At 38.5% G+C, this 14,346-nt stretch overlaps 1 protein-coding gene across 2 annotated transcripts; it reads left to right on the plus strand.

The window, feature by feature from the left end:
* The first annotated feature begins 1,989 nt into the window (after window positions 1-1,989).
* Window positions 1,990-14,143, plus strand: LOC140141922 (zinc phosphodiesterase ELAC protein 1-like). Of its 2 annotated transcripts, none has more exons than XM_072163802.1 (9): window positions 1,990-2,116; window positions 3,233-3,388; window positions 4,519-4,682; window positions 5,746-5,846; window positions 8,003-8,098; window positions 8,595-8,740; window positions 9,272-9,403; window positions 11,341-11,435; window positions 12,681-14,143. In XM_072163802.1, the coding sequence occupies exons 1-9, from the start codon at window positions 2,038-2,040 to the stop codon at window positions 12,783-12,785; spliced, it is 1,074 nt and encodes a 357-aa protein (XP_072019903.1). In that variant the 5' UTR covers window positions 1,990-2,037; the 3' UTR covers window positions 12,786-14,143. The 2 variants fall into 2 exon arrangements, with proteins under 2 accessions (XP_072019903.1, XP_072019904.1); XM_072163803.1 differs by having other exon boundaries at window positions 2,111-2,184.
* The last annotated feature ends 203 nt before the right edge of the window (window positions 14,144-14,346 follow it).

Here is a 14,346-nt window from a genome sequence, read left to right on the forward strand (position 1 = left end):
ACACATGACAGATTTGGGGGTGGACCTTCTTCCCAGTGGACCTTTTTTTTTGACTGACCTAAAAATATCATAAAAAAAGGCCTATCAGAAACCTGATTTTTTTTTTGCTCACTACGATCGCATACGCGAGCAAATTGGGAATTTTTGGCTGCCAAAAGGGGCACACATTCATGGGGGTGCCTTTTAAATTAAATGTCCCTGGGGTAAAAAAATGTTCTTCAGGAAAATGTTGTTGTGCTCGCTGTGCTCGCAATATTGAACATAGGCCTATTAGGTTTGCAACTTGGGATCCCAAAAAATTGGCATGGGGAGTAAAGGTTTTGTGGTAGGCCGTGGGGGGGGGGGGGAACTTTATTAGGGGCAACTTTTGGCAGGCCGGGGGATTTTTGGCAGGTTGTTATTTTTGGCAGTTTGTTAAAAAATTTTACCCCCGGGGCGGGGCTCATAATTATCGCAGCCCCTATCATGATGCGAGCGCAGCAAGCAGAAAATTTGAAAGCTTTTGAAAGTCATAAATTTTTAGGGCGTAGGCCTAATATAGAAACCCAAAACATCTCTTGGCATTTTGCCCTAAAAATCTGATAATTTACCACGGGGGTCACATAATTAATCAGTGTTGTGGTGTGTGCTGGTTTTCAAAAGTGGGGGGATGAGGCACTTTCCCAGGCACTTTCTTCCCCTCCAGATTGGGTTATTTCCTATATGACTGACTGAGAAAAGTGCCCCCACCCCCAAATTTCCAAATGGCCTGCTAAATTACTAGTAAGCAGGCCCATAGGCTGGATTTTTTTTTGGGGGGGGTGCTCATTTTGAAAAAGTGGAATTTTTTCCGGGGGAACTTCTGTGAAAAGTGGACTTTCTTCCCCAAATTTAGACCTAGTGACCAAAAAGCTTTAAAAAAAAAAAAAATTTGGGCCTGCTAGCCCGGGCCTGCTAGTAGGCCTAAGTGATGGATAATTGAACTTGCAGTCCCCCCATGCCCAGACTCGATTTGACCTGCCAAATTTGCCTGGCCCCTGGCTCCTCGCTCGACCTGCCACACCCCAACCATGCGCATATCAAGTTTGGGGGGGCTTTGGGGTCTGAGCCCCGAGGTAAAAAGCAGAAGGCGGCCAAAAGCGAAGGAGGCGCGAAAGATGAAGGGGCGGCAAAAGAATTAGTAAAGAAAAAGGGCAGAAAAAATTTGAAAAAGTATAAAAAATTGTGAAAAAATGGTACCGGTAGGCCTACATACTATAGGTGTTGCTTTTAGGGTGCTAGGCGCGCGCCTATAGGCCTACCGGTAATCCTTTTTTTTTTTGCTCTTCACTTTTTCAAACCACCAAAAAAACCCCTTTTCTGGCTATTGAGGAAGGGGTGGCAAAATTGAATTTTCATCAGCCCCCCCCGGGTAGGAGCGGCAGGTCACTGCCGACCCTATCCCCTCCTGTCCGATGAAAATAAATACATTTACATCTTATGCCGGGATTTTATGGCAGCTCCCAACTCTTCATGGTCTTTTTTAACATAGCCTAGTAGGCCAAGCTGCAGCATGTCCCATGCCCAAGAAGGCCCCTGGGGTGGGTCCCTGGCAGGGGCGTAGCCAGCTTTCTTGGTCAGGGGGGCAAAATAAAATTTTGGGGGCACAGACGAAAAAAATTGCAGTTGCATCATACAATACATAGAGACTGTATGTCTTCGAGCTTAGAAAAAAAATTGTATTTTACACTGTTTTGGCCCTGAATTTTGCTAGAAAAGGGGCTCCTTGCCTTTTTCTTTTCCTTTCCCTCCTGATTTTCTCTTTCATTTTTTTGTCAGAGGGCACTTTTTCTTTCATTTTTTTTTGTCAGGGGGCACTTTGTCCCCCTGCCCCCCTGCTGGCTACGCTACTGGTCCCTGGGGTGGGTCCCGTGCGAAAATAGCGGGGCCACAGGAAGAGTGAAAGAGAAAAATTTAAATTTCGCGGGAGTTTCCATTTCAGCTATTCATAGCTCGTCATACAATATACCTGGAAATAAAAATTATAAAACCACCAAAAATAACCCGAACTGAAAAATAATGGAAATCACATTTTTAGGCACTGCCTCTGCTAATCCAACTCCCAGTCGAGGTGTGTCATCAACTGTGTTTAAGCATGGTAAGTCTAACAGTCATGACAGTAAATCGTCAACTTTGCTGTGCTGAACTGAACTGCAGTACATGGAGGTAAGCTTAAAAGTGAAAACTAAAGATTAAGCATGGATATTACTAGTAAAGGTAGTAATATAGTATTTAGCAAATTGAATTATTTTGCGCACTATCTACATGTTTGAGGAGCCAAGACATTTTCGTCAATATTTTGACAAGCTGACGTCACACGTCAATTCGGTCAAATGTTTTATTCTATTTTGTTTGACCTGAGAGACCATAGGTCTGGTTTGACCCCGGGTTTGACAATATAAGGCCAGTAAAATAAATACATTTAATTATATGTAGCTTCACTATACATGCGCGTAGCCACAGCTCGGATCAGAGGGATTGATCCGACCAATATTTTGTTAAAAAGAAAAAAAAGACAAAATAATATTCAATTATTCATTTTTCTCAGAATATTGCTTGAAATTCTTATTTTGGGAAACAAAAACACACCTAGCCCTCTGGACTTGTTGTAGGCATATAGGCCTACGCTTTTCTGTCAACAACAAAAAAGGCATCTTTGAAATATATCGTTCGCGTTTTGTCCAAAAAGAGGCCTTTTTGAAGGGCAAAAATTCGTGAAATCACCAAAAAAGGGGTGTTTTCCTCAGAAAAGTGCGCAAAATGAGTGCAAATTAAAGGGGGTGTTTTCAAAGTTTCGGAGTGGCAAGAGGTCAGCTGGCAGTGGTGTAGTGTGGGTCATCACATTGGGGAGGGGGGGGGGCACCAACCATGATTGGGAGGGGGGCACCGAGTCTGATTGGGAGGCACAAGCCATGTTTCGGCAATTTTCCTATGGGATTTTCTAAATTTTTGATTGGGGGGGCACGTGCCCCTATGACGCTATGCCACTGTCAGCTGGATACCCCTACAGTGACAGGGCCTTGCACTTGCAGCCCTTACGCTGTTGATCAATATTCAAAGCCCCATTCCAAGCAAATAGTTCTGAATTGTTTTTAAAATCTTGAGTAAAATGTCTCTCTGTATGTGAAAAATACCCTAAATGAGTATTTTGCCAATCAAGTTTAAATATGGAAACCTTTTCAACCAAAAATTCTGTTTTTCTTCCTGATTATAGAAGGAAAATGTTGGATGTTTGACTGCGGAGAAGGAACCCAGATACAGCTGATGCGTAGTCAGCTAAAAGCAGCTCGTATCACCAAGATCTTCATAACTCATTTGCATGGAGATCATTTATTTGGTCTTCCAGGACTGATGTGTACCATAAGTCAAGGTATGCTATTGCCATAGATTAATGAACATATGGATTGGAATGTTCTATGCCTGTTCCCTTAAAGGTGGTACTATGTACTACACCCCTGATAAATTTTGTAACTAATTTTGCATTTTTCTCAAAAAATAACTACATACTGGTAACAAAAGTTATGTTAGGGGCAAAGAATCCAATTACTTCACTGAAATTTCAGTGACTCAAGACAAGCGGTACATTATTTATGATAAGAAAGAGGTACTGCTAGAATGTACATTCTAGCTGTACCTCTTTTTTTTTTTATCATAAATTACGTACCGCTTGTCCCGAGTCACTGAAATTCCAGTGTAGTAACTGGATTCCTTGCCCCTATAATATACATAACTTTTGTTACCAGTTGGTTATTATTTTTTGAGAAAAATGCAAAAATAGTCACAAATTTATCAAGCACTTGGTGTTGTACCACCTTAAAGTGTACATGAATTCAGCTGATGCCGGTACAGTGTTCGGAACTGGCAACAGTGCTCATATGAGCATACACATGGGGTCCAGGGGGCTGAAGTTGTCAGTGCTTGTAACGCACGAACTCTCTTTTGTGTACGCTCACACTATTTGCGCTATTTTTGAGTTCGCTAAATGCACCACTCACTTATTGCCTACCCCTATGGGCAAAATGTGTCCAGTATGGCTATAGAGGTTATCCGTGTTCTATAAGCTGCATATCCTATCAGTGACTGCTATACCTTGTTTAGGACTTTCAAAAAAAGTACCTACATGTGCAACCATGACTGTTTCAAAATAGCCCACCAAAGTCATGCGGGTAACTCTGGGGTCGTGAATTGAATTGGTTTGAATGAGGAATACTACGGGAACCAGCACCTTTTGTTAGAAGTCACACATGAGTAACGTGGATAGCCTCTATTGCACCCTATATTTTGCAGTGGCCTAGCGTTGATGCTTGTGGCATGTGCAAGGGGGGGTTACAGTCATACGGTAAATGTATGTTGCTGTTTGGATGTGATGTTGAAATGCAGTCCAGAGAATTCCCACAGACCTCACCTGTGGCCCCTACTTTTGAAAACCCGCACAGTTTTCAGGCAATATAAAGAATGCTAAAATGGCAATATGATATGCCTTTTATTACTTTTTTTCAGGTTTTTCAGAACCAAGCAAAGAAACTGTTATGATGTTATATGGTCCTGTGGGCTTAAGAAAATATGTTCGAGTCAACTTACATTTATCCAGATCTGAACTGAGTTATTCATATGTAGTTCATGAGCTTGTCTCTCCGGATGAAGAACTACCTCATGACTGGGAGGTAAGGAACATTTGTACATAAAAATTGGGAGTGATTACCGAATAGGGTACAACTCTACTAGTCTTATTACAAGACTGCCCTACCCCTACCCTAACCTAAACTTCATAAAAGAGGACTGGAGTCAAGTCTAGCAAGTTGCACCCTATTTGGTAATTGTACCAAAATTGAATTGAATTTTCCATTGATTGCATCATACTAAAATATATTTCCTAATTCTTTGAACAAGTTCATTAGGAATGTATATTTCAACTGTAAATTTTGTTCATTTTGAACAATTCCTAAGTAAAACGAAGTTTTTGACTCACGTTTTAGTGACGTTTCACCACTACACTCAATCAATTGGGAGGAATCCAAAGTCATTGATCGTGAAGCTGATAAGACAACCAGGTGGCTCAAGGAAGCCATTTGGATCCGCAGAAAAGGACATGACACTCTAAACAAGGACGAGGGGGCCTACACACTCAACAACATCTTTGACCAACTCATCACGCCCTCAACGGTGCCTACTGTTACCCATAAAAGGAAGCAGTCAGATGTGATGAGTTGCCAGTCTGATGAAGCCACTAGTGTAGTGGTGAAACGTCACTAAACGTGAGTCAAAAACTTCGCTTTTACTTAGGAATTGTTCAAAATGAACAAAATTTACAATATTTCCTAATTGTGTAGAGTTCCAGGTATATGCTCTGAAGATCTCGAGTACTCAATGGCCAATGGGTCTTGTTGTTGATAAGCCAATCAGCATGATTGTTTATCATTTCTGCATTCACACATGCACAACACACAGATCTTAACTCTGAACAATTTGGAAATTTAATTTAAGCAATCACTAGCAGCTTAGCATATTAATATCTAACAAAAACATCAAAAATGTTTATACCCAAATCATAACCCAAATAGGATCCAAAAATCAATTGCAGAGGGGATAAAGGTCTATTTTTGGCCAGAATGAAGATTTCTCTTGAAAACGTCTGGATTTGGAAAATCTGCACCCCACAAAAAATTCTGATTACAGGCGTGGAGATATGTGATTGTGATATAATTATGCTGTTTGTTTTCTGTATAGACATGGCATCCAGATCATGATGCACAGTGTGACCCACACCATCCAAATGAAATGCACGATGGGACTAATATCAGAACTGATGAACAGGGTAGATGGAAAGTGTAAGTATGCATGATGGGACTATAATATGATGCTGTACGTAAACCTTTGAATAGCGAGTACTACCATGATGTTGCAAAGTCGGAGCTAACAACGTGTACTGCGCAAAGTTTATTCCTAAATTTCCACTCAGCAGCCAATCAGAGACTATACGCCATTTCAATGCAGTAAATCGTGATGTACGCTTAAAATACGCTCTTGTCAAAAGTTTTCAGGAAAAGATTATAGGTGATAGGTTATAAACAAAGTAGATGAAAAGCAATTGACTTCTTGACTTACTTGACTTATCTGCACATGCCGTTGTGGCCCTTTGCCCTCTGCCGAGTAAGCCTCCTCCATTCAGTTCCGTCTGTTGCTTGTGTCTTTGCTTCATGTGGGATCATTCCCACGTCCCTCTGAATTTGGTCCTTCCATCTGATTGGCGGACGACCTGGTGGTCTTTTCTTGCTGAAGTCATTAAAGCCATATTATAACATTTGCTGAGGAGAACGCCCTCAAAAAAATCTTAAATTCAGGTTTTTACACGATTGTAATGTACTTTAGTAAACAAAGATTCTCTGCAAAAATCAAGACTTTAGGTGCTGTAGTTTTGTCAAAATTCGAGATTTTGAATAAACCGCCTGAATCAGCGTTTTATTATTACGATAGAAATATTAGTCGAACGCGTATGCGATGTCAACACAGTACTACGTACACAGCGTGCGGGACACACACACACACACACGCCAGAGGGTCGTACCATATTACAACCGCCGGCGTGACATGCATTGGCGCTAGTTGTAAATTCCGATTTTCTTTGCTTTACCTCACTTGTTCGGCTCAAAATTAAAAGGGACATATCTGACAGTAAATGCTAATATTTTATTGAAAATTAATACTAATCTATTTTAAAGAAATGTTATAATATGGCTTTAATGTAGGCTTGGTGGGGAAGCCGATGTTGAGGCATCCTGAAGATATGCCCAGCCCATTTCAAACGTCTCCGCAGATAACATCGCTGATGGAGCTAGTGATGTTGAGACTCTGTCTGATGGAATTGTTGCAGATTTTGTCAAGTAGGGAAACTCCAAGCATTGCCCTAAGCAATTGAAGAGTTCATAATTAATGTTTCCACCATCTCAATCAGTTGCATGTCTCCAGAGAAATGTGTTTGTATCTATACTGCGCCAATAAAGTATCCTTACACTTGGAAAAATAATCACAATTTCCAAACTGAACAATATTGGGGTAAATTTGTTTTTTTAATAGATGCACTACCTCATCCTGCACATTATGACACCACGTTGAATCCAATGTGACTTCAAGAAGCAAAGTTACAAGCATTTGATTAGACGAAGGTCCAGTTTTAAAAGTGACAAATTGGCCTATTCAAAACTCCACAGACTATCTGGTTTGAAAGTGGTGAATGGCTAATTTATGAGTTTGGCTTTAATTTTAAACAAAAGGAACAAAAGAAAACTGAAACAAAAGAACTGACAAATAAAATGAAAGTTTTAAAAAATATAGAGAAGTAAAAACTGAAATAAAAATTGCTTTAAATAACGCTTTATTGAAGAAACTGTGTTGTCTCTTTGTTTCGCTTGTTGGAATCTTTTTGCGCCTTGTATAGGCCAGTTTGTCACTTTTAAAACTAAACTGGACCCTCGTCTATTCAATTGCTTGTAACTTTACTTCTAGAGGTCACATTGGATTCAATGTGGTGTCATAATGTGCAGGATTAGATAGTGCATCTATTAAAAAAACAAATTTACCCCAATATTGTTCAGTTTTTAAATTGTGATTATTTTTCCAAGTGTAAGGATACTTTATTGGCGCAGTATAGTTTGACAGCAACCAGTGTTGCATTGGGAAGTTTTCTCATTTGCCTTACATTTATATCAGAGGCATGTAACCTCTTATTTTAGGGTGTTAATTCTTAGGTGGAATAAGGTATTTGCATAAAAAATAAAAGTTTGCTCTAATCACTAACTTCACTAGTCCAAAAGTTCTATAGCGGCACTGCCTTCACAAGTACACAAGAGACCCACTGCGTAGTGTGGCTGTTATAATAATTGATGATAATAAACTTTTAAAAAGGTTACTGACTTTACTGGGAACCCAAATTTAGTTGCTTTCAGTAGTAAATGTTTACTCTGCATAATTGATATTTTCTTCTCAGAACAGAGGATGATAATTTTGTGGTATGGGCAGCACCGTTACAACACAGAATTCCATGTTTTGGTTATGTAATACACCAGAAACCAGTGCCAGGAAAGTAAGTTTATCAAGGTGACTATAGCCAAGAGACAGCGTATAGCTAAGGGGGGCATGTGTCATGAGTACCCCTTGTATGGGGCACTGGATTGGTAGATTTATAGCCATACATAAATTGATCAATTGAGTACCTGCCTCCAAACGTTGGAACATCAAAATTTAAGTGCAAAATGCATGTATCAACAAAAAAACAAACTTATAATATTATAGACAGTTTGAGACTGATTCACCTTGATTGTGACCACATAATTAGTAGGTACTGTTCAGGTATGGTCAGCACATCTCACTGAGTGAGAGGGGAGGGGAGGGGAAATTATCCTTATTGTTACACTGTGTGCCACAAACTAATATTCCTAGTTTGTTTTTACCTCTTTATTTTCCTCTTCAAAGTCTCGCCTGTATTATAGCCTAATGAATTGGCCTGAAAACCTAATCATCCATGCCGCACCCATATTTGAATTTTATGACATTTTGACTGTTCTTATTGCCCATTACAGATTAGATGTAGCTCTACTTCAAAGTAAAGGTATTCCTCCAGGTCCCATATATGGACAGCTCAAATCAGGTAAAACAGTCACTTGTAATGGAATTACTATCAAACCTGAAGAGGTTGTTGGACCACCTAGACCAGGAAAGAAAATAGGTTTGTTAACAACTATTGTTTACATTCACTCGTGTCTTAAAATATACTTTTCACAGTTTTAAGTGTATTGGAATTTGGGGTTTGTGTTGGGCCTCGGTATTTTACTTGGCACAAAACAAAACCCCTGCGATATCTCGCAATGATCTCAAAACAGATAACGTGCAGTTATTATTAACTAGGCTACCAAAAAGCACCGTTCTGTGTGCAGACTTCAAGCAGTGTCGATCAGTCAAGTGTTTTGTTGCTTTGGTTATTTTTGCAAATTACCTTGAAAGTCACTCAAATCTGTACAACAAATGCTATAATATTATTTTCACTCGCATCACTCTGTTTTCCAGCCAAAATGAATCCACTCTGCACATCAAATGTTAGATTTTACTTGCATTTACAACAAAATGCACAAAATGTGGGTCAGTCGGGCCTGTGTTTTTTGTTGCCTAAAATAATCCCTTCATTAATTAGCTTTAAAGGCTTGTGAATGATAAGCCATATCGGTACTTTTTCAAGCATTCTTTCATGTTTGTCTCCCAGTAATTCTAGGCGATACTATGGATTCCTCCAAGATGGCCGCCATAGCAACGGATGCAGACATCATGATCCATGAAGCAACACTAGAAGATGAAATGACAGAAGTGTGTGTCTCAAGAGGGCACTCTACACCAAGTGAGTAGTGCTTGGTTTGTTGATATTTTACCATATTTGGTAATATTTTATGTGAATTTTGGCAAAAGGCTTAAAAGGTCGTACACAATAATACATAGTTACAAACAATGAATTTGAATGCTTTTGGGCAATTTCCCATGAAAGAAGTGTGTGTCTCAAGAGGGCACTCTACACCAAGTGAGTAGTATTTGGGTTGTTGATATTTTACCATATTTGGTAATACTATATGTGAATTTTGGCAAAATGCTCAAAAGGTCATACATAATAATACATAGTTACAAAGAATGAATTTGAATGCTTTTGGGCAATTTTCCTAAATCTGTATGTTATATGCGTGGACTTAGGTAACCTGAAACTAACATTTGAAACCCGGGGGTGGGGCACAAATCGTCATCATCCCTATATCTTTGTGTCAAAAATTGCCGTGATAGTACAGCAACTCCTCTCGTTTTTCAACAGCTACGCATCGCGATTTTGTTCGAGATAGGCTGAGCGACTCAGGCTAAGCATACCATGACTATCATATGAGATACACACAGAGTTTCTATATTCTACACATTATTACGATTTGTGCATGCTCTAGTACCCCATATGTTTCTATTACAAGAAAATCGATTTGTTTTCAGGTAAAACCAGGGTTTTGTTTCCAGTACACTCACTCGAAAAAGATTTTGAAATCCAATGTAAAAATTATGATATATTTAATTTTGAGAATTACATTTCTACTTTATAGGTATAAAGGAACACGTTTACCCATTCACAATGCATATGTAAACTTTCTTTATCTGTGTTAATAATAGAATATTGATTTCAACGGAGTATTGAGCTGTATGGAAAAAATATTTATAATACAGGGTGTTGACACTGTGGGGCACTCCCATATATTGATATACGTCATGTGCCCATGAACAGACCCTGGTATTTTTGGCAAATCCTACACCCAATGACCCCGTTTTTTTAGTAGCCTACACTGAATGACCTCCTTTCTTGAACAATTATTCCTCAAAATTGAAATTTTGGCGCGCTTTGAGCACATTTTGAGCAAAATAAATCAGTTTTGTCTATTTTGTACTGTAAAATTGGGTAAAAAGCTATTTTTGATTGTCAATGTGAAATTTTGGGCGCTCCCATACAAAATCACCCCATTTTTGACATTGCCAACACCGAATGACCCCCTTTTTTCTGAAAATTTCTACACCGATAGACCCCTAGTTTCATACGCTGGTGGGCGCAGGTATGTCACTTTCATATTCGAGTGCCTCCCCCGGGATTTGAAAGTGGATTCTGGTTTCACAAGGTAACAGGTTAATGAAATACATGTTAACCAGTATCAAACCTGTAGCAAGGAATTTTTTTTTGGGGGGGGGGACTTCCTAAATGTGGATCTTTCCTGAAAATATAACCACTTAATGCATCTGAAGAATGGACTCAACAAGTCCACTTTTAGAAGTTAAAACTTCCAAAGTGGACTTGAGTTCTTTTTTTTTTGAACATTTTTACAAATAAATTTGACCTATGTGCAAGATAATGAACTTTCATGGAAAACGTGTGTTAAATTGAGCAAAAACATCTGAAAATAATTAATGTGTACATGTTGGTACACTGGCATGTTAAGGTGGTATATGTGGCCGTCAAGGGTCTCATGTCTAGCTTCAGCTAAAATGTGGAAACCTTTTCATATAGCCCTACAAATGATAATTTTGCCGTATCTTAGTTTACTAGCCCCTTTAAACATGTTGAAAATTCAGTTTATAAGCCCCAATTTTTGCAGGAAAAAAAAAATCAGTTTTCGGTTCCCAAAGTTTTGTGATCCACACACATACAAAAATGATAGTTGATTGAGTGCCCCCAACCCCCCACCACCGGAATTTATACATAACAGATTACTTTTTACCTGTCAGTTGGGTATAACCAGTTACTTCTCGTTATCTTTGTAGGCATGGCAGGTGAATTTGCAAGGAGTCTCAACATCAAGCAGCTTGTGTTAACACATTTTAGTCAACGATACAAAACCTTGTCACAAGAGTGTGAGGTAAATATGATATGAAGTGGATCTGTCTTTGTTTTCGAGATATGGCGGACACAATAGGATAGCGCTGCACGAAATGGGTCCAGTCTTTTGAATTTGCCTGGTTTTATCCAACTTGAAGACTGCCCCTCCTTTTGTGTACACCATACTTCGAAAATGCTAATGTCAGGGTTCTTGTAGAATTTTAATTTCATTTTCACAGCTTTTCATTGAGCTTGTCAAAAAAAACCCAGATTAAATAATAAATGACAATATTGAATATACTAAAATGGGCTAACCATCCCTCATCAAGCTGACCTTGAGTTGACCTCTGGAATTTAAAGTGGGTTGCATGTTGCATTATCAGGTCTTAGCGAGAATCCAAGAATCCATATTGCTGATAACATTTGATAGGCAAAAGTGATTCATGTTGGGAATGAAAAGGGCTCAAATTGGCCGTCGCAGGTGATGAATTCAATAACTTTTGAGCCCTTTTCATTCCCAGCATGCATCATGTTTGCGTAATGATTGTTATCAGCAATATACCTTATTCACACAGAGATTGTACCATGTACACTGATTTTGTGTGAATCTGAACATGCTGAAGAGATTCTAGTACATGTACATTTTTGAACTTACACACTGAGGGAGAAAATCTAAAGATTATTATAAAATAAATGCTATTGCCAGAATCCAAATTGATTCTCACTAGGTGAACCAAAATTTTACTCTTGTATTTGGATGTGGTCATCTCTTTATAATTAAAGGAGTATTTTGTGATCTTAGCATCCTCTTTTTATGACATTTTTCAGTAGATATCCACGAAAAAAGATTATTCCCAAAATTTCAGTTGATTACGATTTTGCATTTGCGAGTTATGCATGATTATGTGTATTACACTGCTCCATAGACAATGTGTTGTAATTTTGTTCTGGTATACCAGAACGAAATTCAAATTTCACGAAATCTTTGCTAAACGAATTAATCTGCAAGAACTTTTTGGTACATAAACATTATGTAGCCGGAGGTTTCCACTGACATAAAAATCTCAACTGTTTTTGAAAAAAGTGGGGGGATGATGCTGTGGATCACGAAATGCCCTTTTAATAAACACCTAACCTGATAGATAAAGGTTGTATACTCATAAAGGATTATTTAAACATTTTGGGATTAAGTTTTTATTAAGTCATCAATTCAGCCAATGAAACTCTGAAGTGAGTTTTTGTAGACTTTCTATACTGTTTTGTTAATTTCTTTTTCTATTCACAGGAGGGTGAAGTCAGTGTGAGTAAACTAGTAGAGCAAGCTAAAACTGCTTTCCAGAGTGATAATGTTATTGCTGCACAAGATTTCCTCATTGTCAAAGTCACATGACAAGACAAGTGACAAAAGTAATATACCTGGACTTGAGCTAACTTTCAATCGATAGTTATCTTATCAAGTTATGTTGTTTTACACATCGGGGCAGTGATTACCAAATATACCGAGGTGTTATAGCGCAAAGCAGATGTGATATGGGTCTAAGGTGATATACATTTGGTCTGCTTCAAGTTAGGAAGTGATGTCAATGCTTTTTCACATAAGCGAGTCAACAACTTGCCTGCCCTTGTTAGTGTATATGTACGCTGTACGTGATGAACTTTATGCACACAATACAACTTGCCTGCCCTTGTTAGTGTATATGTACGCTGTACGTGATGAACTTTATGCACACAATACAACTTGCCTGCCCTTGTTAGTGTATATGTACGCCATACGTGATGAACTTTATGCACACAATACAACTTGCCTGCCCTTGTTAGTGTATATGTACGCTGTACGTGATTAACTTTATGCAAACAATACAACTTGCCTGCCCCCTCTTGGCTACGCCACTGACATCTCTGACTTCCAATCTTGAGGTGGACTACAAAAATGTCATATAATTTTAGGCCTGTAGGCAGAATTGTTAAGCACACAAAATACTTGTACATGAACAAAATAAGAACTTCCGTAGCTATGAAATCGAAAACTTGTGCTTACCTTCTGAATTCACAATTCTGATCACATGGATCTTGGTCACTGGCCTTTGATCAATTAAAAGTATTCAGAATTGAACATGCTGAACAAGCAGACATCATGACACAGTGTGCAAGGAACAGGTCACGAGAAATGTCATATGGGGATCCAAATGACATTTATTTATTGTCTCCAGTGATATTTCAAGAAGAGGTCAAGTGCTTATTTCAAACACTGATTCTAGACAATTCATCTGTATTAGTTCCTCATCCACACAGAAATGCCAGCTTGATAGAAATTAGTCCCAGGAGAAAGGACAGTTTCCTTCACATTTGCTTAATTTGTCTAACTCATTTGTGCATACGGACCATGGGGCTTTACCCTGTTACAATCCGTGTCAGCAGGCCTGAACACACAGTATTAAATAATTATGAATTGTAATAATAAATGCATTGTAATTTTAAATATACATTAATACTCTTCAATGTAATACTATTTATATTATTTGGCCCATAATACACAATCAATTTTATTGATCAATATTGGGGACCCTAGAGGCAGGAGTGGATACAAAATTTACCATTGTGCACTATTAATGTTCGTGTATACAGTGCACAATGGTAGATTTTGTCTCCACTCTTGTATATAGGGTCTTTGATATTGATCAATCATATTGAATGTGTATGGGCTGCAATAGTCAATTTCATGGCAATAAATACTGAAAATCCAAAGAAATTTCCAGACTGATTGGGGTGCTTTATTCTTGCAGGGGCTGTGGAAGATATGGTTATACGCAACATGCAGGACTCCACAAAATCTTGTTAATACTTCATGCAAATACAATGTTTTTTTGCTTCAAAGTTTCTGTTAACAAAAAGTTTTTATTCATGAGGCTCTGAAGTGATATTTCAGTTAACATTTCATCTTGCTACATACA

The sequence above is a fragment of the Amphiura filiformis genome, chromosome 20 (assembly GCF_039555335.1).
Source record: "Amphiura filiformis chromosome 20, Afil_fr2py, whole genome shotgun sequence".
Taxonomy (NCBI): domain Eukaryota; kingdom Metazoa; phylum Echinodermata; class Ophiuroidea; order Amphilepidida; family Amphiuridae; genus Amphiura; species Amphiura filiformis.

Bases quoted from the DNA above. Each gene is read 5' to 3' on its own strand.
- LOC140141922 (XM_072163802.1), top strand. From the start codon at position 2,038: ATGGAAATCACATTTTTAGGCACTGCCTCTGCTAATCCAACTCCCAGT. The intron at 2,117-3,232 runs GTAAGTCTAACA...TCCTGATTATAG, and splicing joins ATCAACTGTGTTTAAGCATG to AAGGAAAATGTTGGATGTTT. The intron at 11,436-12,680 runs GTAAATATGATA...TTCTATTCACAG, and splicing joins CCTTGTCACAAGAGTGTGAG to GAGGGTGAAGTCAGTGTGAG.